Here is a 23710-nt window from a genome sequence, read left to right as displayed (position 1 = left end):
TAAAGTGCTTCTATATCATTATAAAAGATCATTTATTGTAAATCTCTTAATTAATACTAATCAACTAACTATCATTGTAATTGTATATAAAATATATTCTTAATTTTTCTTATTCATATTTTTGGCTTATTCTTTAAATTTGGAAATAATGGTGATGCAAGATAAAAAAAAATTCTTTGTAATTTTTTATATCTAATTATAATCTAATCTCTATTAATAATTATAAGAGATAGGAGTTAATAAGCATCATATAAAATCATTAAAAATGTGATAGCTACAATACTTTTAAATAAGATATTAATTGCATTAAAATCTAGTAATAAGTAATAAAAAATCAAATAATATATATTTTATCTATTATTTTGTATAAAATTCTATTTTGTATAAAGTATAAAAGTAATTTATTTATTTATAAACTTATTTCTTCTTCTAATTTTTTTATAATACTATATAAATTTATATTTTTTTATTAATAAAAATAAAAATAAAATAATAATTTTGTATAAATTTATGTATATATATATATATATGGATACATATACATATGCATATTTTTAATCTAATAATAAGTAACAAATTATTTTTTTAATTTACTCTATATGGTTTATTTTTATATTGTAACCCTGTAGCTCGTTTACATTATTGCTACTTATAATGTCTATTACACTTGGTTATAAAAGTACATGATTTTTAATATAATTTAGATTTTATTTTATTTATTTATTTATTTTTATAGTTCTAACTTTGAATTGTAAAGATGAATTTTTTACAAAAAATTATCTACATATTGTGTCTTGAGTATAAATTAGAATTACATAATTTTTATTTTTTCAATAATAATAATAAAATAACTCATGTATTTTTTTTCTATCTTATATATATATATATATATATATATATATATATCTTTAATTCCTTCATTGGTATTTTAAATAATTTTAAATTAATCTATTTTAATATTACAAATCTATTTATTTCTTAATTCTTTATTTTTATACTTGTGTTAAATTTTGTATTCTATAAAGGTAATGTTGGTGTCAAGAAGAGATTTAAAAATTTATATCAATGATTATTTTAACCTATTCTATTTAATCCACTTATTTTTTATCCATTATGTGAACTACATACTATAAGTAACATTAGTAGAAAAAATAGCTTTTTTTATTAAATATTATATCTACTTGTCTGTTTATATGCTTATACATTCAATCCATTTAATATTAGGTAGTTGTTTGTATGTAAATGAAAAAAAGCTATAACAAGTACATAATTTAATCAAATTAATTATTTTAAAAAATAAATAACACAAACAAAAAAACAACCAAAACATTGGATTATTACAAAAGATTACTTGATATCTCCTTTAAACCAATCATATGTGATTCAAATTATTTATTTTTTCTATAGGTTTGAACTAATAATATTTACCGAGTTAGATTTTCTATTGCTTCATACATAAGTAACAATTGAGGTCCGTGGTATAACATGTGAATTTGGAACAATAAATCACATGATGTCATATGCTCCCACATTAAAAGTTTATTTTCTTAGACTTTTCATTTGATTCTCATTGATTACCATTTGGCATTTGCTACACATTTATGTTGTGACTACCTTCATCTATCTTGAAACTAGTGTTGCTTGAGATACATCTCTCCTCAACATGTGTTTCAATTGTATGTGGGATAAATCAATTAATTCCTTGTGTAAAGTCTATGAGCATTTGTATATCCTTGATTACTTGATTCAAAATAGGCTCAAGCTACAAGCACACCTCAAGTTGCTACATACACACCCATTATGTCAATACACACACCCAAGGCTTTTGATTGGCTTGTCAAGCTCTCTTTTCCCTCACCTCAACACAGATCCTATCTCTCTTCTTTATTCCAATGGAGGTCCCAATCCCCTTCTTTCTCTCCCTTGCCTTGGCATGGGTCCTCAACTCCCTCCCTCTCTAGCTCTCTTCCTTGCTCTAGCACCAGCGTCAATCCCTCTCTCTCTTTAGGTAGGGAGGGAGGAGGATTGAGCCCCATGTAAGGGAATTTCCACACCTGGGTAAGGGAGGAGGGGATTGGGACCCATACTGGGACAATGGAAAAGGGATCTGGATGAGCCAATTAATAACCTTTGGAGTATATATAAATATGTAATAGCTTGAGGTGTGCTTGTACACTGAGCATTCAAAATACTGTTTATAATGACAACCCAACTATGTAGACCTAACATCAATGTAGATTCAGATTAACAATAGGGAAACAATTTATTGAATTAATTTATATGTCACATATTGTACAAGAATGATGTACAGGCAGAATTTTGACACCCTTAAAGGGTACAGAAGAATGAATTGGGTAATACTTTTGCTCATCAATTTCTGAAGTGCTAAAATTCTAAGAGAAGTATTGAACTTGACAAAACAAATTTTGGTCGCCAGAGATGTTGATAGACTTGGATGGTGTAAGCGCTGCACGAAGGTCACTCAGTCTTCTTTTTTCTCCATCAATCTTGGACTGCAACAAACATGTTTCATTGATCAGTGAAGCAAGAAAAACGTGAGTATCTGCAGCTAGGATTTTCACTTGGAAACCTCCTCAGGGTTAGGACCAAGAGTTTGTAGTGGACTTCAATGGTAATTCTTCATGCTGTTACGGTTTCTGAATGTACCTAGCTGCATATCATACATTCAAATCCAGTTACTTCAAATTGGCTCTAAGAAAATATCACTACCTTGAATTTGGTTTCCGCAAGTTCTTGTTCGGTAGACCGAATACGCCCCTGCAATTTCTCTAAAGCCAACATAGCTAGCTCATGGTCAACCTCTCTTGCATCTAGGTTACAATCTGCAACCTGCATAACAAGACAACCGGGCTCAGATAGTTTTCTTGGCAAGGATTCTACTTAATGCAAACGTTAGCAAATATCTGAAGATAAAAATGTACCTTGACAATGCTGGAGTAAATCTTTAATAACTTCTGAGCCATTTGTATCTTTGCATCCTCGGCTTCCTGCGACAAGTTCCCCGACGTTTAATTCGCGAACTTGGTGTTATTTTAAATTAAAAATTTAACTAATTCTAAGCTGGCGATGTAAACCATTCTCAGGTCATCAACTCTGAGAATCACCTGAAGCTTGATCCGAAGACATTGCTCCTCGTCGATGTTTAGCAATGGGGTCTTGCCCTCTGCTGTCCGGTATTTTGCCAGCTCATCGGTCACTCGTGCTAACAAGACCTCTGTTCGTCTTAATTTAGCGCTTAAGTCTTCAATTTTGTGTCGTAGAGCAGTGTTCTCCTCCTGCATCAGGAATTACACAAGTTATACAAAAAACCATACACAATACACCAAGTCAAAGCATTAATTTTCTTAGCAAGGTCAAATCAAGGCGAGAACGTATACCTTTATTTTGGCGTGATGCTGAATTCGTTGCTGGAGGTTCTGCTGCCCAGATAGCTTTTTGATGTCTTTTTCCAACTCTGTTATTCTTTCAATGTATCCTGCATTATCCAACTGTGCCCAGCATGTTGTCAAAAAAATGAAATTCATAGGTGAAAACCTGTATCCTCTAAAGTTTGCAGAGTGAACGTCTGAAGCTAGGGAAACTTGTAAACTCAAAGTAATTTAGTCTGGACGTCCACACCTTCAACTTCTCATTTTCTGCTGAAATAAATAGATCACGATGTCGCATTTTTTCTGCAGAAATTTGGAGGGCAACAATCTCCGCATGCCTTTTATTCAAGTCTTCAAGCCAGCTGCAGAATATAATGCAACTCAGATATTGATCTTTACTAATCTACCTTGGAATTACGATTATTAAATATGACGTCTTCTAACATAAAAATAAAATCCAACCTCATAACAGACGCACTTGGTAATTTACCTTTCTCTCTCCCCAACGAGCTCATCAAGTTGATCTCTCAGCTTTTGGATCTCGGCACCTTGAACCAGATTTCTTCCTGGTCCATTTGGGGTGATGCTTTGGCGACGGACATCTACTGCTAGCCTCTGCATTAGGTGTTGGGTTTCCTGGTGAATGCGAACAAATAGCGAATAAGCAGTCTTCATAAAAGAAACTACTGAAAATCCTGGAATGTAAAATGCAAGCGGAAACACACCGTGTAATTGGAGATGTCTAATTTCACTCCAAGTAACTCTTGAACAACGTCGTAAGTCTGGCTCTCAGCTTCAGCAAGCCTTGAATTCAGGACGGATATCTACAAAATCCAGGATGACATGCCAAGAATATGTTAATTTCGGTCCAGATTTCAGTCCAACAATATCTAGTCAATCATTCAAAGGACACTCAGCCACGGAACCACCAGGCGACGAAAGTGTTCATTGTAACAGACTACTACAGTAAGCAGCGCATTTTACGAAATGTACACATAGTGTCCATGGTTAGCATGCTTAATATGAGGTTGCACTGAAATGTAATTCAAGTTACCTACAGATCTCACGCTTACAAATTCCTCGAGTTTACAAAGGAGAACTGCTAGTCTCGTGTGGCAGACTAGAGACTCTTTCTCGAACTTAAAACTTTTAAAAAGAGCTTCGGTTACCTCTTGCTGCCGATCTACAGCTAAGACTTCAAGCTCCTGAATGCGGCGCTCTTGAGCATGAAACTCAGCATCCAGATCAGCTGTCTGTGTCTGCAGTATGCCTTTATCAATACGGCTGAAAGGTGAACGTGCAGAACTCAAACGACGGTCTTCAACTTTGAATTGCTCTACCATAGAGGATAAATCATTGAGCTGAACACACCCAAATCACAATACCACCGATTGGATGAAATTTGCGGCATGCTTAAAGGTGATTATTTAAACAATTCCAAAGCTGTAATTTTCATTAAGGCTAAACGTTAGTTCAGAACCTGTTGAGCAAAAGCACGTCCTCAATAGAAGAATGTTGAGTTCGCATGATGAATATAGCGTGATTGTGAATCCTATATACTGACTAAATTTATCAGGAACACACAAGGCTAAAAGATGCAGGGTGGAGAATTATGACAGAAACCAGTAACTGAAACAAGTCAGTACCTTGCAATGGTACTCAGTAGCTTGACCCCCGGAAAGCAGCATCAGAGTAGGGATTCTTGTCGTTAGAGCTTGAAGCTACAAGCATTTCAACGATACATTGAATGTTAGCCGTAGCACTAGAAGCTCCATTTTAAAAAAAACCAAATAAGATTTGGTCGAGACATCCACCATACATATTGTTGTAAAGTTTGAGACAAAATGAGCTGGGAACATACGTCGACATCCTTGTCAGTATGTTGGGCAAACCCCAATTCTTTCTTCAGTGCTGACAAGTCTACTTGTAATGAATCCCTCTGACTTTCAACCTCCTTAATATTACTTTCAGCCTCTTGAAGCAAGCTGTCTCGCAACTTTTCAGCATGAAGAAGTTCCTGCTCCAGACCTTTCACCGCACACACCTTGACCTGCAGCTCCGCGTCTAATTCGATCGCCAATGTTCGCAACTTTGCTATTTGATCTTTCATAATGAGGTATTCTTCTTCATCATTAGCAGATGCAGTATTCAAGGCAGCTAATTCCTCCTCCAACAACCCCGCACTGTAGTTGTGCTGAATTTCTTCAGCAAATCCTAGTTCTTCTGCCAAAAGAGAAATGCTCATCTGTGCTTTCTTGAAGTCATGTTGCAGTGCACCAATAGAAATATGAAGTCCGTCTATCAGCACATAAATATCTTCGGTCATGGTAGCAATTTCCTTTTCGCAGTGATTTTTAGTCTTATCCACCTCCTCTTTTATTATTGCTAGAACTTCCAGAGTCTCCTCATATACGTTCTTAAGAGCGACTTCGTGAGCCAGACGCAACCTGTCATTTTCCAATTTCCACGCCTCACCATCACTCCTAGCACTGTCCTTTGCCTGAACAAGAGCATCAACCATCATTTCCGCCTCCCATAATGTGGCCCGATTCCTTTCAAAGTTCCTCGCCAACGCTGCAGCTTCACTTCCCTTCTGTTTGGCATCCATCCTCGCAATGTCCCTCTCTGCCAGCAATCTTTCTTTCTCCCTTCTCCAATCCAATTCCAACTTGACTAATCGCTCTTCGGATTGAGCTACCAACATTATCAGCTTTGTTATTTCATCCTCGTACATCTCTGTTTCTCTTCGCCTATCTAAAACAGGGTTTCTTTGGCCGTGATCTATGTGGTTAATTTCGATTGTCTGCTCTACGTGATCCAGCTGATCTCTTCCATGTGAATCTGACCTTCTGAGCTTCTGCTTCAACGCTGTAAGCTCGCAGGCGACAGAGATGCCTTCTTTCTGTGCAGAGAGAAGAGCGATGTGAAGTTGCTCATTCTCATTCTTCAAAGTTTTCCATTCTGCCTCCTTGTCAGCCAGAAGACTTCTCATCACCTCAACCTGTGAGGTTAGATTAGATATTTTAAGCTTCCATTTCCCTTCCGCTTGCGAAAACTCTTCTATTAAGAGTTGCAAGGTATCCAATCTTTCCTCTGCGTGAAAAGTGTTTGAAGTGGCAATGTTCAAACATTTTTCAAGTGACTCACACTTAAAAAGTAGTTCTTCTCTCTCGGCCACACATTCGACACTGTGCTGCTGATGAGAATCGTGTGCCTCTAGCGCTTTCTCCAGCTCCAACTTGAGCTGCGCAAGGGCATCATTTGTGTCCTTAAGTACTATTTCCTTCTTCTTTATTAGATTCACGAGTCGAACTGCTGCTTCACCAGCATCGTGTCTTTCAACTTCCAAATTCTGGTTAATACAGTTTTCATCCTCAACAAAATAACCTGCTACCTTACTCTCCGTCAGCCTCGACTTATCTCGACTAACCACCGCCTCCTTAGCGTCAGACATGCGTTGTTTTATAAATTCAGCATCTCTTTGCGTAAGAGCGGCACGCAATTCCACGAGCTCATTCTCCAACTCTTTTTTCTGCATATCCCACTTCTCTTTCGCAAGGCGGAGTTCTTCTACCTCCTCAGTGACACCTTCCGGTGCTTCAGAGAACATCGTTCCAACCTGCAAATCAGAAAGTGCTTGTTGGGCGACGGCATACTGCTGTTCCACTGCACGTAAAGTGCTAATTAATGTCGTTTTCTCCAAATCCCACTGTTGACTTGTGACGATGAGTGCTTCTTGGGCTTTAGCTAGTTCCAAATTACGATCTTCGGCTTGACGCAATTTTAATTCAGCATGTGCCAAATCGGCTTGGATAGAAGTTAACATTGTCTCGCACTCCACTACCCGCCTATCAGAGCACCCCTTTCTTGCAATAATTTCGTTTGTGGCGTTCTCAAACTTCTGTGAACCTCGCAGGAGTCCACACACACTCTCTCTATCAGATAAGCTCAATTTGTTGCTGTCCGCCTCAGGAGATGCTTCTGAAGCTGCGCGGCACAATGCTCTGACCTTTCGTTCAGTCTCTCTAGCCACATCTTGAGCAAGCTTGAGTTGTTCACATAGAAATTCATAAGCTTTGTTCTTGTTCGTTTGTTGCACTCTTCCGGACGGTATAGACAGCTCAACGAGATATTCCATTTCTTGCACAGCATCAAAAAGGGCTTGATCTCCTTCAGCGAGATAATCTATTATCTTTCCTGACGCAGCCTCCCAGCTCCTCCGCAAAGTGCTTATCTCAGCATCTTTTTCTTTCATCATAGCATCATGCTCCTTCCGTAAATTTACATTTTCATGACGAATTTCATTTAACATCCTAAGTGTGTCTGCCAGTTCCTCTCTAACCCGTGCCACTTGCTCTTGTGCGGCAGTTTCTTTCTCAAGCCACTCATCTTCCATAGCCATGAGCTCATCTTGCATCGAAGTGATCGCGAAGGCAGTCTCAGTCTCTACTTCAGATCTTGAATAATCTAAATCTTGTTGCCTCATCGTTTGAAGATGTTGCTCTTCCTGAATTTTTTCATTCAGCGCTCGAGCCGTCTCAAGCTCCTTTCTAGCATTCTCCAGCTTCAATTCTAACGCCATCAGTTCTTCTTCATTAAGCTTTTCTCGATCTTCCATTTCTCTTTCCACATCTCGGAGCTCGTGCTCCTTAGTCAACTCCCAACCGAGCCGATCAATTCTCCTTTTCAACATCCGTCCTTTTTCTTCTCTTCTTTTCAATCTAAGAACCAACTTTTTGTGACTCTCTTGTAACGTATCGATTTCATTCATTGCCAATAAATGCTGGTTCTCCAAAGCATCAATGATTGCCTTCTCCTGAGCAAGTTTGCTTGAGGCTTCCTCAAGCTGCCTATTAAGTTCTGCAGCCAGTTCCTTATTTTTCTTCTCAAAGTGCTCCCGAAGTGCTTGTTCTTCATTTCTGGAGGCCTCTAAGGAAATCAGCTCTTGCCGTAAGCGCCTGATTTCTTCCTGATAGACAAGGACTTCCTCGTGCTCTCTACCTTGTTTCTCTAGAATTGTATCCATCGCAGATTGAACTTTCTCAAGTTGGGCACGGAGATCGGATTCCTGAAATTGAAAGATGTTAAAATCCCCAAGAAGCATTTTGATTCTCTTCTTTTCCAAACACTACCGAGCAGATTTGCAGATAAATCAGCTGTACAGTACCTTGTGATTCCACATAACGGCCATGGCATCATAGTCAATCAGTTTCCGCTTCTGCTCATCACCAGCTTCTTCCGTTTCCATCCTTATGCAGCTTTCCACCTCCTGAGTATTGGGTGTCAGCTTCTGAAACTCGTATGATAAATCACGAGAGGAGATTCAGGACGGACAGCGTACGTAGAGGTTAACATCTCAAAACAAAACAAACGTTACTGAGGATCTGTTCAAAAACAACACACCTGAAGTTGGTTGTGCAAGTTATGTGCCTCTTGAAGACTTTCCTGTAACTGAGACTCTAGAAGATGACTCTTTCTTCCTTCTATTTCTGCTTTTAATTCCATCTGCCAGTTTCATGTATCCCAACTCGTAAGTACTTCCACTTTAATCAGTGGCGAAACAAAACACATGGTTGAAGGAAGGAGGCGAACATTTTTACCTGCTCAAGCTGACTTTTGAGCTCCATAGTGTGCTGCAGTTGCTCAGTCTGCAGCTTCTCTAGAAGTTCGTAGTTTGATTCTCTATTAAGGCAATTTTCTTCACCTCCACTTCCTCTCAGCTGCTCGACAAGAGCTTGAAGATCAACCACTTGTCTGCGTTGGCAAAGGCAGCTTTCGTAAGTGCCGGCTAATTACCGAAGTCGATTAGTCAACGTGGAGGTGAATTGTGGGTCAACAGGTGTCTCACCTTGAAGTCGCGGAATGGGATTCCAGCACAGAGTTCAAGTTGTTACGACAATGTTCCAAATCGGAACGATAAGCATTTGCCTGCTAAACAGACAATCCAAAAGCAATACTGAAATCATCCAAATCCTCGAAGGTAGACTTCCAATCACACAACATCGAAGAAAATTTGAACTACGTTTTAATATGAATTGACGCAAAGTATTCATGCTGATAAGATGTATAGAAAGTCTTGCATGAACTGTCTGAGGATACTCTACCTCAGTACGTAGAAGCTCAATTTCACGATCTTTTGCAATAATTTCTGAGGTCGCAATATGGCCCTGACAATACAAGAATATAAATGTTATTAAAGTACAAGGTATTCCACTACTTCTTAAATGTAGAAATAAAGAAAATATAATGACTGGAGATTGGATAAACTCAATAATATCAACAAATGAAAAAATAAATAAAATAAAATAAAATAAAACTTAGAAGATGAATCTTGTAAGCGTGAAACTTGGCGTCAAAAGAGGAGACAAGGGCATAGAAACACACCTGAGATGCTGACAGTGAGCTGCGAACGTGCTCATTAGCTATCTTTCCCTCTAGCATCTCTAACACCTGCACACAGATGATGCCCTTGCTTGGATAATGTGATTATAAATTTAAAATAGCTTAATTAGACCAACTCATTTTCCTTTTCAGGTTGTTGCGTATGAAGAGGCAAGAGCCCATACCTTGTCACGTAGATTAGAAATTTCTTGCGCCATGACTTCTTGCTTTCCATCTTGGAAATCCTTCAGACTGCAAAGAAAGACTCAATGCTATGGAATCAGGAGGTAAAAATTCACGTTCTCTACATTCACAATTGTAATTATGAAAAGTAGAAGCTCCTGACCTCGTTAAAAGGGGTAATCAGTATACGTTTCGAAACGTTACTAAAATTCTTAGTCATATCATACATAGGCAATGACGTTGTACCTTTTTATCTGATCCAAGAGCTGGTTCTTTTCCATGGCGAAGCGCGTAATCTCAGGATTACATTCCAATTGAGCTTTTAAAAGCTTAATTTCCTCACAGAGCATGCGCTTATCTTGTGCAAGATAGGAATCTAATTCAAGCATACCCTGCGAGAGAGCCTCCAGTCTTCTGATTTTATCTTCTCGAAACCGTAGAATTAATTTGGCATTCTGAGATTCTTGCTGGCGCTCCCGAACCTGTACTCCAAAAGAAAAACTGCGGTTCAGAATTTTAACCGAAAAAAGGTGATTCTTATAAGGATCACGATCAATAAAAATTGCTTCATGATAACTCTGAGAAGTACTCACAAGACGATTGAGCTGCTCAATCTCAGAAGCTAGCCGTTCTGTAACATCTTCGGCAGCTTTTTCCCTCCGAAGAGCCCCGGCCACAATCGATTCCATTGCCTTCAGCTGATGAACCAGAAGAAAACCGAACACAACACGTAAATGACTGAAAGGACATAGACACATTGAAAATTCGTCAGCTTCTCAGCAGTACATGAAGTTGAGTTATAGCAAAAGAGCAGATATTATATTCGTCACAAACACAAATGAACCTGTCATCCTAATACCCAAAAGCAATACAAACCTGTTTATTGGTACCGGTTGGGCTTCCAAGTGCTCTTGTGGCATCCCAAGACCTATCAACAGGAAGCAGCGCCGACGGTATGCTCGAAATGCTTTGCCGCCGAATGCGCTCTAATTCTTCCTGTTCAAACAAAATGCTAGTTTACTTGAACACTTGCCCAAAGAAAGCACTCATAGTGCAAACAAAAATAAAGATATGAGAATCAGACCTTCATAAGCTGTAGCTGTAGCTTTAAAGCTTTGACATCTCCAGTGGCATCTTCGTTGACAACAGCCTGTCACCAACCAAGACATTAGAGCAAAACCATGCACTTAAGAGAGCATCCAGGTTTCCCAATTTAAACCCAAGGGTTGTCTGTGTAAGTGACGAATCATTCTGAAGGAGAGAGAGAGCTTACAGTATTGCGGATTAATTTTGCACGTTGTGCAAACTTCAGTGTGCTTAAGGTTTCCACAGCATTACTGAAAAGCAAACAAAAGTCAAATTAGAGCTTGGCTTGACCATAGTAAGAAAGGGAAATAAAAAAGAAAAGAAGAAAGAGAGATAGAATATGCTATGGGCGTCCGGCATACTCCTCAAGATTCTTAACTGCAATCTCAAAAATTGGAACAGACTAAGACATCGAATTACAAAGAGGTCCCAGATAGTTTGTCTATTACCAACTGGCAGGGCTCACGGTGGCAATTATGATGGTCTTTGAATTGCCTCCAAGAGAATCCTATGCATTGCAAGCTGGCAATTAGATAGTTCAAAGATGGTATTGGGTCCAAAAAAGAAGCAACAATCATTTCTACTCTGGTGTCCATTGATACGCGAATTCGAGGAAGAATTGATTTAGAATAAGGAACAATTACCTGCAGAAGAAATGTAAGCTTGGAATCACGATAAGGAACATGTCGTTGCTTCCCATTGGCGATATCAACAAGGGTCATAATGACAAGCCTGAAACAGAGGACGAATTTTCTTTAAACTATGATAGCATCGTGTTCTCCAAGTAGACATGGCCAGTATAGAGAAAATATCGTACCCAAGCGTCGAGAGCGACTTATTAATGCTAGCGGCTTCCTTAAGGCGATCACCCTCTGCACCTGAAGATTTCTGCCTGTAAAGCATGCCAATGCCCAGTTAGGCACGACATGCGGCTCTTTTTACGACAATCTGTACCATGTCCATGAATTGAGGGAAAAGAGAAACATAATTTCAAGTTTACCTCTCAGATCCAGCGAGGTCAACTAAGTTGAGACGACCAAATCGTATATTCGTCAAAGAATCACACTCCCACTGTCAGACAAATACAGAAGCATCATTAACCAGACGTTTCCAGATCCAGGTACCAGACTACCAACGAAGGATAGAATCAAAATACAGACTGTTAGAAGGGTGAGCATCTCAAGTCAAGTAAAGAGACATGGAAAAAAGTTACAATCACAAGTTACCTTGCTTTCTACTATACATGTGAACACGCTGTGGGAGCGACTGCTCTCTCTGTTCATATTAGTCGCAGCCACTCTCCTATTTGAAGCACCCTGAAATTCCAACCAAAAATCTTATAACTGAAGCGGACGAATGTTGGGGTTTGAAAAATTCTTCTGACGACATCATAGAAGGCCAGGGTCAAGTGCAACGGTCCCTTACAAGAATGCATCTATGCGTACTTCGAATTGGCGAAGTAAGCGTTACAGTACCTGGATCAGAAGATCAATGACATCTTGTACATTCTGCACCTCAACCTCGGATAGATTCTCAACATACACTCCAGTCCTGGTGTCTTCGCGCATCTGCATTGGGTTCAAACAAAATATGATCGAGCTATCTAGACATTTATTCACAGGAAATCTTAGAGTCACAGGTTGATGCGAAAGCACAAAATCTTGCATGAGAACGTCATACATGAAGGTTGGTTGATGTCGGCTCCAGCAAATCGGTGATTTGCTCGTTATAAATTTCGAGAAAGGAGCACCTACACATGAACATTAGTTTTTCATGCTTTCGACTCTCCTCTTCCTGCAGTGCGAGTCAATTTCAGTGGATAATCTCCAAAAACCTGACAATAAAGTGTATGTAGTCGTTGGGCAGATGTTAACGTCGTGAGTATATAGTGAAGCTGAGGATTCCCAAGTCCCAATATCTTATCATAGACTTCAAGCGTACCTGACGGATCCTCTCGAACAGATACTCGAACACACGTGGAGTTATTCCCCTATTGTCACTCGGACTTCTGTCAAGACGTTCGAGGTCTCCTAACATTGTGTGCGTCTTTCCACTTCCAGTCTGCTCAAAGGTAAGAAAAAGCCAACCACATATGTGCAGAGTGAATCAGAAGATAGGTCAAGGAGCGTACAACCAACTCGATAAATCATCAATTGATTTACATGCTTAAACGCAGATCAAGTTTTCCTGCAGATGACAAACTCCCTGGTTGCTCTCAATTCTAATGCGTCCTTCTGTGCAATGTGGTGACACCACTTTCAGGTGTTTCTGCTGTAGCAAATTTATCTACCTGCCCATAAGCGAACATGCAGCTGTTGTAGCCGGACATGCAGTTCTCCACCATAGGTAATCCAACCACTCTGAACAACTTGTCCTGACAACGTAAAATTGGAAGGTCAACAACTGCAGTACTAACCTCTTTTCAAAGCCTCAAATGATTGAAAACTGACAGCAAGCATTGTGTAAACGACACCAACGTATCTTAGACGAGCGATTGAAACGTTTGCACATGAGTGTAAGAATGAGAAGGCACTTGTGTCACGCTATCTCCAGCGACATGATCGAAGGTGAACCGCGACTCTGGTTGGCCAAGCCAAGTAATGCAATGAGCATTTTCTTGTTTCAGACATCTTGTGTAGCCCTGACTTGCCATTTCAGCGTTGTTGATTGGACGAGATCTTATGAGCACCTGTTCAAAAGGAAGAAAAAAAAAAAAAAAAAAAAAAAAAAATGTCAAAAATCCCAGATTGAGCGCTTCGCTTAACCAACATATTATTTTGTAATATGTAAATGACATGTTTACGAATGCATCACCATTACAGTTACTATAGATATTCCCCCTGCCTTCAATGGTGCCACCTAGTGAAAATCCACTGTGGACGAAGCTTTTCTGGATGAAGCTCCCGTATAGTCTCAGGCCATAGTCATGAAACAGGTTGGGTGGAACGTAACGCACCTGGACGTTGTGATCATCCCAGAAATTAGGATCCTGCTCGAGATCAAAAGGCTGCTCTATAAAATGAGGACTTGTTTGTGGCATCACAAGCTGTCGGTTCAAAGAACTAGATACGCTGGCTCGAATGCCCAGCCCTGAAGACAGAATCCCTCCGGCCCCTCCATGTTTCAAAGGGCGAGTTGACCTGGCGCTGGATGGTGTAATTAACTGAGCAGGACCACATCGAGAGGACGTCCCGACCTCTGCTTCATTCGCAACCTTCCTACCCGCACTCCGAAAGACCTTGGGTGTAAGATGTTCGAAAGGTATTTTCGTCGAACTCTTGGTGGAGGTTTGTATTTGAACGACCTCAGGATTGTATGCCAAACGCCTTTTGGGAGTACGAGCACCATCTGCTTGTGTTTCAGAATAACATAATTCTTGGACTGAACGTGCTACAACAGGTGATTTTTTAGAAAGACCTGCTAAAATATTCTTACTTCTCCCCGGCGTTATCCCTGCCAGATTTCCCAATGTGCCAACTGCAGAGCCTTCCTTACAGTCGGTGGCATTCTCTGCATCGGAAAATGATTTATTTTCCACAGTCTGCTTCTGTGGAGTAGTTACATTCCTTTTTCGACTTGGAGCAATAGCCTCGCAAACTGGCACATCGGATGTCAGCGGATTGCTGACGATCTCGGCAATGGGAGTAAGAGCCTTTCGTGCCGACGTTATGGTGCCGATTCGAGATGGAGTTGCAATACCCACATCGCTCCCACTTGACTCCACGGACTCCTGAGTATTCTTACGAGGAGAGTTTCGTATTGAGAGACGCAGCGGTGGCGTGCCAATAGCCATGGCTTTCTTTACCTTAGGACCTTACTAATCCTGTGAATTGACGAGCTTGAAGAGGGAACAACTTCCTCATTATCACAGTGGAATGTAGAGCAAAGCTCGGGCACAAAAGAATACGTTCTTGATAATGTACATGGCATTCATCCAAGCGTTAGCAGGCACCAATTGACCATTAACCTGAAAAAGATGATACCTGAAGCATAAGTTTTCAGAAAGCATCGGAATTTTTCTCAGGACAAAATATTCACGGCTCAAGTAGTAGATTCCCCACAGATTGCGCAGATTTAAATTGATCTTAGGAATCGAGGAATATCACACCTTCATTGTTGTGAGGACAATGGGTGATCATTTAAGTGGACACTATTTTGGAAATAACAGTTCTACGGAGATAAACAAATGGCGAGAACTCAATCAAGTATTTATTGGCAGGAACGATTAAAAACCCCTAACTACAGAATTCGCTTGAAACCCCCACCTCTTCCCCCGGCTGGTTAGACTCATTCCCACATGTCGTTCTCTAACTTATGTTTGAAAGGACAATCAAGGATCGAGAACTACGATAGCGTATGATAATATTCAAGGAATAAGTGTTCCTCAAATCTACTTGAACCCGTTCAAAATCAAATGAATTGCGGCGTTGTCAACAACATCGGAATCCCGACCACTACACCGCTCCAGGCATTGCTCACACTAGTACTACAGCAGGAACTAGAATTCTCGAGTTAAACTGAAATGCAGACCACGATTAAAAAAAATAAAAAATAAACCCTTATAAGACCTTGGTAACCTCACTCGAATCTATTGCTCTAAAACGTTCAAGCATATCCACACTCTGATCCTCACAGAAGATAGCACGCGCATCTTTTGCTACCACCTGCATTCAGCCATTGTCAAACAAAATGCTCCACAACTCACCTCCTCTCCCTTCCTCCTTCACGCGATTACACGGACATTAGTTTGAGGTCGAATCCAACGCTCCGTCGACCCAAACGCTACCTGAACTACGCCTGCAAATACTACATCCCATTAAACACCACGCAGCGACAACATTCCACCGCCTCCGTCCTCACATGATCTCACACAGCCTTGCAGCAGTCTGCTACCCTCGGATCTCGCGGTTCCTAGTTCCTCGTCGGGTTTGGATAAATTCAAAACATCATTCTCATCAATAGCCGACAAAGATCAGAAACACTCGACAACGACAACCGCAGCATACTTTTTTCCCTCCGTTAAAAAGCGGCATTCAAACCATCCTCATGCAGGAACGGAGCTCGATTTTCGAAACCATTCTAGCACCACCGCATGGCGCAGCACAACGCAGGGGAGTAAAGAGCAGCCGTTACGTGGCCCTTGAATTCAAAACGGTTGACGACGACATGTTCCGAACAGGAACTGGCCTGAGAAGGCCCAGAAGAGGACACGTTCTTTGTTGGAACTGACGTGGGATGGCCAGATCTCCATGCTTGTTAGAATTGGCGCTCTATTTCTCTTCCGCTAATGGCTCGAATTCGGTGGGATTGCTCCTTTATCATTTGCTTTTATTAACAATATTACCCTTTCTGTGGGACGAGTTATCATTGGATTCTTCTGGAGGGTCTTCGTTATTGATGAAATTAGACAGTACACTGTTGATGGGGTCATTGGCTTATAGTTCATATTTAGCTTTGGGGTCTTTTGGTCGCAAACTGAACAAATAATGGACATGGGATTTCCCTCCATGAATATAGAAGTTGTTCCCACTTGTTCCTTCAAGTTCTCTAGATATTGGAACAGACATTATTTCATGCTGTATGCTCCTTCTGCATTTATTTGTTTATGTGAAGGTGTCTGTGTGTACACTGTGTAGCATATGAATGCATATGTATTGTGTATATGTGTGTTTATGAAATTATACGTATAATTGAAACAAATACAGACTTAATACATTTGTTCAGGTAAAATTCTAAGTTCCTGTGCAGATGAAATCTTGGAAGTTCTGATACGCTCAATTTTGTTGAAATTCTTATCTTTCGTGATGAACAATTTCTTACATGCAAATAACAGTAATAAGAAAAGTGATGCTAGCAACCGCAACAAAAATAATTATTATTCACTTCACACAAAATTTCAAAACAATATGAATGATTTGTTTGAAAATTTGGGGCAAGAAAATTGTACGTATTTGTTATAGCATGAAAATTAACATATTTTAAAGATCACAGCAGAAGAGGTACCCAATTGGTACAATTGTGTTTGTTTGTTTGTTTGCTTGCTTGTTTTGTTTTGTTTTGTTTTTTGTTTTGTTTTTTTTTTTTTCAAACCCCAAATCCTTAATTTTTAACCCTGTGTTAAGGACTCCTAACACTTGGTTGTGTATCATTGAGTAGCTTACAAAACCTCCCATACATGTATGTCAATAGATACTCATATAAAGTAAAACATCAGAGTGCAAACTAAATACATGTTTAGCAAAATTAAATTTGAAGGGTACCAATTGTCGAGCTAAGAAAGGATTCTAGCAATACGATTGGTCAAGAAAAAAATTTGACTGCTTAACCATCACATTAGAGGCAAACAACCCATAGATGTTTTGGTCAAAAGTGTTGACATGGAATCACTTTATGGCAATTCTGACGCTTAATGAGTTATTTGCTCAACAAGAAATAAGGTCTGACACAAATAGAAACCGAATTCTCAGTTGAGTAGACAATCCAAAGGTCACATTAATTATATTTTTACAAACATCCACACAAGCCTGTTGCTCAATTTGAAGTAGAGTTGTTCAAAGTCTATTTGACCAAATAACCATAGTGTAGAGTGGCCCTAGAAGCCATTGTTGTATTTACACTTGACATCTAATTCATCACCACCTTATAAACTTCACCGGTGCAAGAAAAAGAAAAAAAAAAGGGGGGGGGAGAGGAGTTTAATGAATGCATCATTTAAACTTTACAAGCCATCTGCAGGTTTTTACATTGTATACATATACATGTATGATTTTTTTATAAAATGAAATAACAAGAAAAAGAAATCCTATGTCTTTTAAAATGTACTTTGTGGTACTGATCTTTCTAAATCATATTGGTTTTTTTTTTGTGTGTGTGTGTTTTTTTTTATAATATAAGTATCCATATCATGATTTGGCAATGACAGCATTCGAATAATATAAACTTGGTCATTCAATTCCAGGAGCTTGCCAGGTGGATATCCATCTGGTCGATCCGGTAGCAGCCAACAAATAACGACCACGTGGAAGTCACACGTCATACCGATGTACACGTGGGAGCGATGACACGTCGGGGTGCGTGGATTAGGTGCGGTGATAGGGTAGATAGTGGGGTCGGGCACTCGTCCTCCCGCGTGGCCTATCATAGCCCCTAAGGCCGTGTCGAACACTGATCATTGCCAGCATCACTATTATGAAATGTTTACAATTATCAACAAATGCTGAAGAGAATGGGTCTTGTGGGGAACTCGTGTCCCAAGACACTCTCACTTTCACATTCTTCATGTGTTTCTCCAAATGCTGTAAATCATCACCACATTTATTTATTTATTTATTTATTTATTTATTTATTTCAATATTTGGGCTCTAGGTGGATTCATATGGGATTCAGAAACTGATATAGAGCGATGCTTTATGTTAGAATTGATAAAGACAAGATATGCTTGTCAGAGTCTCCTCCAACTCAACCCTCGAAAGAAGGAAGGAAAGAAAGAAATTAAGATATTATTATTATTTTAAATTTCTACATTGTACATAAGAACTGGGTACAGATTGAAACACAGGTCCACAAAGTTCTCTCGAGCACAGTGCAAATTCCATGCACATGTGCCCATTCTGATGCACGTGTGAGTGTATTATATATATTTAAATATCCATTGGTCTGCATCTCTTTCCCGATCTAATCCATTCGTCTCCAAGGCTAAATAAATGGACTCTTCCGAGTCGTCCAGTTTCGACTTCTTCACTGCACTGTACCATGACCAGAATTCTACCACCAAGAGATGAAACAATAATCGTTGCTACCTTCGGTTGCTGGTTCTACTGCTGCTGCTAACGAATTCTCCGAAGACTGGCAAATGGAATCCTACTAATGCACAAGTGGGGCGGATGCCTTGATCTACTTTGCTGACACTTCCGCTCCGATGTATGGGCGAGCTACCCATGTCATCTGGATGTGGAGGGTGGAGGCGTCGACCGTGTGTTGTAGGATCCACATCCTGCGCATTTGTGTCCTAACACGTGGTAATGTACATCACTGGTTCTCCCGCAGTCGTTGCACAGTATCCACACCTGCACAGAAAAGCAGGAGATTATTAAAAGTCCAATCAGTTGATTCGCATAAAAAAGCATAGAAGATGCCGATCAACATCCTAAAAGAACGATCGTTGAGGTTGTCTAAGTTGCACCTTTTTATCGCGGTATTCTTCAGGCATGAGAGTTAAAGATACTTCCAGATCCAGTCGAGCCCAAAATCTTGACATGTCTGTGGTTGATTTTGAACATATGGGACAGCTGAATCTGCAGCATGACACACTCGTAAGCATCCACTTTCAAAGACCCCACAACATTCAAACTGCCCAAGGGTTCCTTCCGACTCACCCCAGACGTGATTTAGCAACATTCGCGAGATAATGCAGGATACAAGTCTCTACTAAGGCATCAGTATCCTTTGGGGTTGACTCAACTACTAGCTGGAAGATAGAATCGGTTCAAGTTGAGAGCATACTGGAAGTGTTGATTCATCTGCTTCAGGCAAAATTGATGCATAGTGTGCCCACATGGCAATACGGCGATATCCATCAAGGAATCGAACAAGTACTGCAGAAAAAGCCATACCAAGGTTAGAATGAGGAGCTCTACTTAAACCTATCATAGACTTAGCCAAGTAATCTAAACAACCAAAAAGTACAAGCGTTCTTCCATGTCTAAGGTGTAACTGTAATGTATATACGCAACGCTGAAATATGACCCAAACATGACAGGGAAAAATATGACCAAGGAGTTTTCTGATTGGATGTTTGATTACCTCCACACAAACAGGACAATTCTGATGCATGGCATTCTCAATACAAGGATGCCCATTCCGAAGCGAGTTTTTGTAACACGAGCCTGCAGCGTCACAAAATTCAAGATCAGAAAGAATCAAATATTGATCGTGACCTCATTTATGAATTGTATCTTTAACTCTCATGCCAATAGGGTAGAGAAAAAGACGAAGAAGAAGAAGAAAAAAAAAACAGAAAAAGAAAGGTTACTTGCAGAACGAATGTCAACATCAACTCTAACTATAGACCATTTGCAACATACTTTTTTAAAACTGGGGTTCAAAGTAAGCCAGATTTTTAATACAACATCACGTAGCGAAACAGAGTTGAACGTGACACTAGGACGATGTCAGAAGGAAATTAATACCACAGCGGTCGCAATGAAAAAAATTCTCGCGGCCACCAATTCTGCATATGCCACATTTATCACAGTGATACTGTTCTTTCTTTGTCTGCAAAATACAACACAAAAAATAAGCAGCAGTGAGCATACTATCAACAGAAAGCTGGCGCCTGACATTAGCGCAAGTTACAAACTTTCAGAAACATTGGACAAGAATAAAAAAGCGAATTGCAACTTCATGTTGCGCATGAAGCTCACCTAAGCATCCTTCACAAGAAACGGTGAAATTGCTCATTTATGCAGCTCTTGCTAAGATGTAGTGTTTAGGTTGGGGAGAATACAAACCTCGTCATCAAAAAACTTGCACTTGTCACAGTAGTAAGCACCCATGCACACACCACAGTTCTCGCACACCTGCTTCACATCCTGCTCACAATCGCAAAGCGAGCAAATGACCTGCACACCAGGAGCACCAGTCTGAGTCTTCCATCACCTTGCCACTACATTATTGTCAAAATTCTTTAGTGGTGGAGGCAGATGTAAGATTGTTCAACTCTCAAAAAAAGTAACAAATTTCCTTCTCTCCAGAGACAACGATGGCTTTAAACATGTGCACCGCACCTTTTGTACATGATGCCTTGGAACATCATGGCATTTTTTTTCGTCAACCTCATTAACGTTCTGCACAAAGACAAACAGCTGATAATAAGTCCCGGTCACCGGGTTCTTCATTTAAGATTTAGTTTTCAACGATGGAAAAAATGAAATGCCACTCTCACCACCACTTGTACACTTGTCAGTCAGCCAGCTCGAAGGAACAGCTCAAGGATTGGAACGAACAACAACAGCAAAACAGGTGCCATTCAATCCTTGCATGAGCAGATGCCCTCACAATCCTAAATCTAACCCAATACACTTGAGTTTCCAACTGTACTTTACATATTGTACATATTTGAATTTGTAAATGTCTAGATGGAGAGCGTTGAAACCTTTGCTTCATTGTGGCAATGACGGCAATCAAAGACCTCATTACAGCATGGAGCTCGGATTCGGCATCTCCTCCTGTAATGCTTACATCTGCACAGAAGATTTGGAAAGTTGAAAAAGCGTCCAGAATTTCAGGGGATGAGTTAAGTAAGAGTTCCAATGCAGATTACACTGAACATTCTCTTTTCCCCCATTACGACAGGAAAACTTAACACACATTCTTGTTCACTCATTCATTGGCCGCCATACTAAAGTCCTCTACTCTCGATCCGGTTTCATTTGAAAAAATTTATTTGAAAATGTCCGCAGACGCATACAACCCGGAAGCTTAGGCGTTCGAAATCATTTGAAACAGCCCCGCGAGCACTTGCAGTTCCATTTTCTTGCACTTCCGGTACTTGGCGGTGAGGGAATTGTAGGCTCGCACATTACGCTGCCCCCCTAGACTTAAACCGAGTGTATTACGATACGTCGTGTAACCGACACCGACCCAGAGGCTCCTCACGTTTCGAATACACTTCAATAAATCCACCCGGTAACTGGAACAAAAGCATGGATGGCAAATAGCCACTACCAAGAACTACTTTTCGCAACGAAATTAGAGCAACATCGCTCAGTGGAGATTGGCCTTAGGAGCAGTCTAGATTTGGCTGGAAGAGTTGCTCGCACGGCTACTCCCAAGTATAAGAAAAAGTTCCACCCACTAAGTCGCTAAACCTCGTCACCAGAAATTCCCACCTCCACAACTGTGCAGGTGTGCGTGTAATACGTGAAAACTAGCCAGTGCTTACCCGTGTTCCATTTTCCCTATGGACAATCCATCCTCCACTGTCATCTCCTCTTTCAGGATATCTTCTTTCAAATCCACGTCCTGCGTCAGGGCTTTCTCCTCGCCCTCGAAAGTCGTCATGCTTGATTGTTCTCACCGGGAAAAACAGAATTCTAAAAACAATAAGAATCAAGATAAGGAATCAATGTGAGAGGGCGATAAGAACAGACAACGCAAAGAACAAGCTCATGGAATAAGCCCAATCGAGACGACAGCATACGTACTTGTCTTTCAAAGACGACTAGTCGCTTTACTGCTTGAAAGGATTTGTAAGGGGCGTATCTAACGCATGTACAATTACGATTAGCTCTAAGCACACGAGGCACTCGGAGGCAGAGAACACCAACCCGAATCAAAGAGACCACTAGCTACAGCATTGCACCGCGAAATACATCATCTGCCTAACACACGAACCAAAGCCTGACACAACGCCCATTCTTCAAGGGAGGAGAGCGAGTAACAAACCTTAGAGAAACAACCGTATTCAGACGCGGCAATTGAAGCGAGTAGCGTAAGAGCGCGATCCTAATCAAACTCCAAACGAAAACCTTCACGCGCTCTGCTCAACAACACTGACCTTCTCGTCAACGTTGGAAATTTCTCAAACTATCTTCCCCGAGACTACGAGTAGCGTTCCAAACCGAGTAACTCTACGTCATGCGCCGATCAATCGAAGAATGGGATCCTTGAAAGCCTTCGGACTCAGAAACATGGACATTCTTCAAGTTCGACGCGGCAGAGCTTGTTCACAAACCAGCTCTCAATTGAGACTCCGGGCGAAAACAGCAGGAACTGAAACCATCAAAAACCCACGAACCTCTCGGCGACGAGTGGCAGAATTCAACACGTCCACACGACAGAGGGTGGCAGAAAAATTGTGAGTAATGAGCAGATAATGGCAGCTCCAGGAGACATTCTTAGTCCATAGAGACGCCGACACTTGCGTGAGCAATCAATTGTAATTTTACCCACTTTTTCACGCAAAACGTGGACCCCGGAGCATGCGGTATGCCAGCCTTTTTTGGTAGGTACCCACAGTCCTACTCGTCCGGTCCTCTTGCCCTTCCTTTCTCTCGTGTCAATGGAGGCACTGGGAAAGCATATTTGACAGTCAGAAATCCAAATCCTGAGTCCACCTACTGTAGAAATGACTGCCAATTGAGGCCAATGTGTGTCACGCATTCGCAGCAACCTTCGCGAAGACGCACATCGTTACGTCGCGGATGATTCTCGCCGCGGAACCAAACTTCACCCGTTGCAGAGCAAAACCACGACAGTCAATCAGCTTACCGCACCAAAACGACGTGACAAAGCAATCCTGGACATGGAGTAGCAGCAAATAAAACTTATTATAAAACCGTGCTTCCATTGGTGTCTTGATTGCCGCATCTCTACACTCCTCATTTGTGGCATGTTTGTGGTAAAAATAGGGTGCTCACTGCTCGGATGCTGCCGAAGTTTCAACTGCTGCAGCGTTGAATCTGGTGAACTGTGCCGATTTCCCTGGCGACTTTGCATCTTTTGGGTGTTCTTTGCGTCTCCCCATGACATCTGCAGATATGCCTCACACGGCGTTTTCGCGGGGAGATTTTCCAGGCATGACACTGTGTGTGTCATCACCATCCAACGGCAGCAGGTGAGGACAATCTGCCTAACAACCGCAGAATTACGCAGTTCACAATCACGAGCTG

The 23710-nt window shown here is 40.7% G+C and overlaps 2 protein-coding genes across 5 annotated transcripts; both read right to left on the bottom strand.

The window, feature by feature from the left end:
- Positions 1-2244: 2244 nt before the first annotated feature.
- Positions 2245-16142, bottom strand: LOC112286498 (kinesin-like protein KIN-12C). 3 transcript variants are annotated; one of them, XM_024528433.3, is made up of 36 exons: positions 16046-16129; positions 15745-15836; positions 13996-15006; positions 13573-13728; positions 13330-13413; positions 12981-13100; positions 12720-12833; positions 12515-12607; positions 12266-12355; positions 12040-12110; positions 11857-11931; positions 11684-11771; positions 11489-11547; positions 11227-11290; positions 11038-11103; positions 10830-10949; positions 10547-10651; positions 10200-10435; positions 9956-10022; positions 9774-9839; positions 9494-9556; positions 9238-9317; positions 8990-9143; positions 8793-8894; positions 8557-8679; positions 5251-8457; positions 5036-5110; positions 4559-4750; positions 4115-4213; positions 3880-4025; positions 3640-3751; positions 3399-3509; positions 3126-3296; positions 2943-3008; positions 2731-2850; positions 2245-2513 (listed from the first exon to the last, which is right to left on the bottom strand). In XM_024528433.3, the coding sequence occupies exons 3-36, from the start codon at positions 14830-14832 to the stop codon at positions 2394-2396; spliced, it is 7452 nt and encodes a 2483-aa protein (XP_024384201.1). In that variant the 5' UTR covers positions 14833-15006; positions 15745-15836; positions 16046-16129; the 3' UTR covers positions 2245-2393. The 3 variants fall into 3 exon arrangements, with proteins under 3 accessions (XP_024384201.1, XP_024384224.1, XP_090102412.1); XM_024528456.3 differs by having other exon boundaries at positions 4559-4648; positions 15745-16142; XM_090246286.1 differs by having other exon boundaries at positions 8557-8658; positions 15745-16142.
- A 2376-nt stretch (positions 16143-18518) lies between these two features.
- LOC112282275 (E3 ubiquitin-protein ligase MIEL1) lies at positions 18519-23404 on the bottom strand. Of its 2 annotated transcripts, none has more exons than XM_024519707.3 (10): positions 22485-23404; positions 21982-22132; positions 21193-21280; positions 20825-20884; positions 20549-20659; positions 20228-20312; positions 19842-19924; positions 19542-19633; positions 19222-19333; positions 18519-19105 (listed from the first exon to the last, which is right to left on the bottom strand). In XM_024519707.3, the coding sequence occupies exons 2-10, from the start codon at positions 22098-22100 to the stop codon at positions 18980-18982; spliced, it is 876 nt and encodes a 291-aa protein (XP_024375475.1). In that variant the 5' UTR covers positions 22101-22132; positions 22485-23404; the 3' UTR covers positions 18519-18979. The 2 variants fall into 2 exon arrangements, with proteins under 2 accessions (XP_024375475.1, XP_024375483.1); XM_024519715.3 differs by lacking the exon at positions 22485-23404 and adding an exon at positions 22244-22416.
- Between the last annotated feature and the right edge of the window lie 306 nt (positions 23405-23710).

This window comes from Physcomitrium patens, chromosome 1 (genome assembly GCF_059467195.1).
Source record: "Physcomitrium patens ecotype Gransden chromosome 1, ASM5946719v1, whole genome shotgun sequence".
Taxonomy (NCBI): domain Eukaryota; kingdom Viridiplantae; phylum Streptophyta; class Bryopsida; order Funariales; family Funariaceae; genus Physcomitrium; species Physcomitrium patens.
The sequence above is the reverse complement of the archived record's forward strand: the minus strand, read 5'-3'. Positions and strand labels throughout refer to the sequence as shown.

Coding starts and splice junctions, on each gene's coding strand:
- LOC112286498 (XM_024528433.3), bottom strand. CDS start 14,832: ATGGCTATTGGCACGCCACCGCTGCGTCTCTCAATACGAAACTCTCCT. Junction 13,729..13,995: donor GGGATGATCACAACGTCCAG/GTGCGTTACGTT, acceptor CCTTTTGAACAG/GTGCTCATAAGATCTCGTCC. Junction 5,111..5,250: donor ATACTGACAAGGATGTCGAC/GTATGTTCCCAG, acceptor AAATGCTTGTAG/CTTCAAGCTCTAACGACAAG.
- LOC112282275 (XM_024519707.3), bottom strand. CDS start 22,100: ATGACGACTTTCGAGGGCGAGGAGAAAGCCCTGACGCAGGACGTGGAT. Junction 20,313..20,548: donor GCAAGTTTTTTGATGACGAG/GTTTGTATTCTC, acceptor TGTATTTTGCAG/ACAAAGAAAGAACAGTATCA. Junction 19,925..20,227: donor TTTTCATTGCGACCGCTGTG/GTATTAATTTCC, acceptor GTGACGCTGCAG/GCTCGTGTTACAAAAACTCG.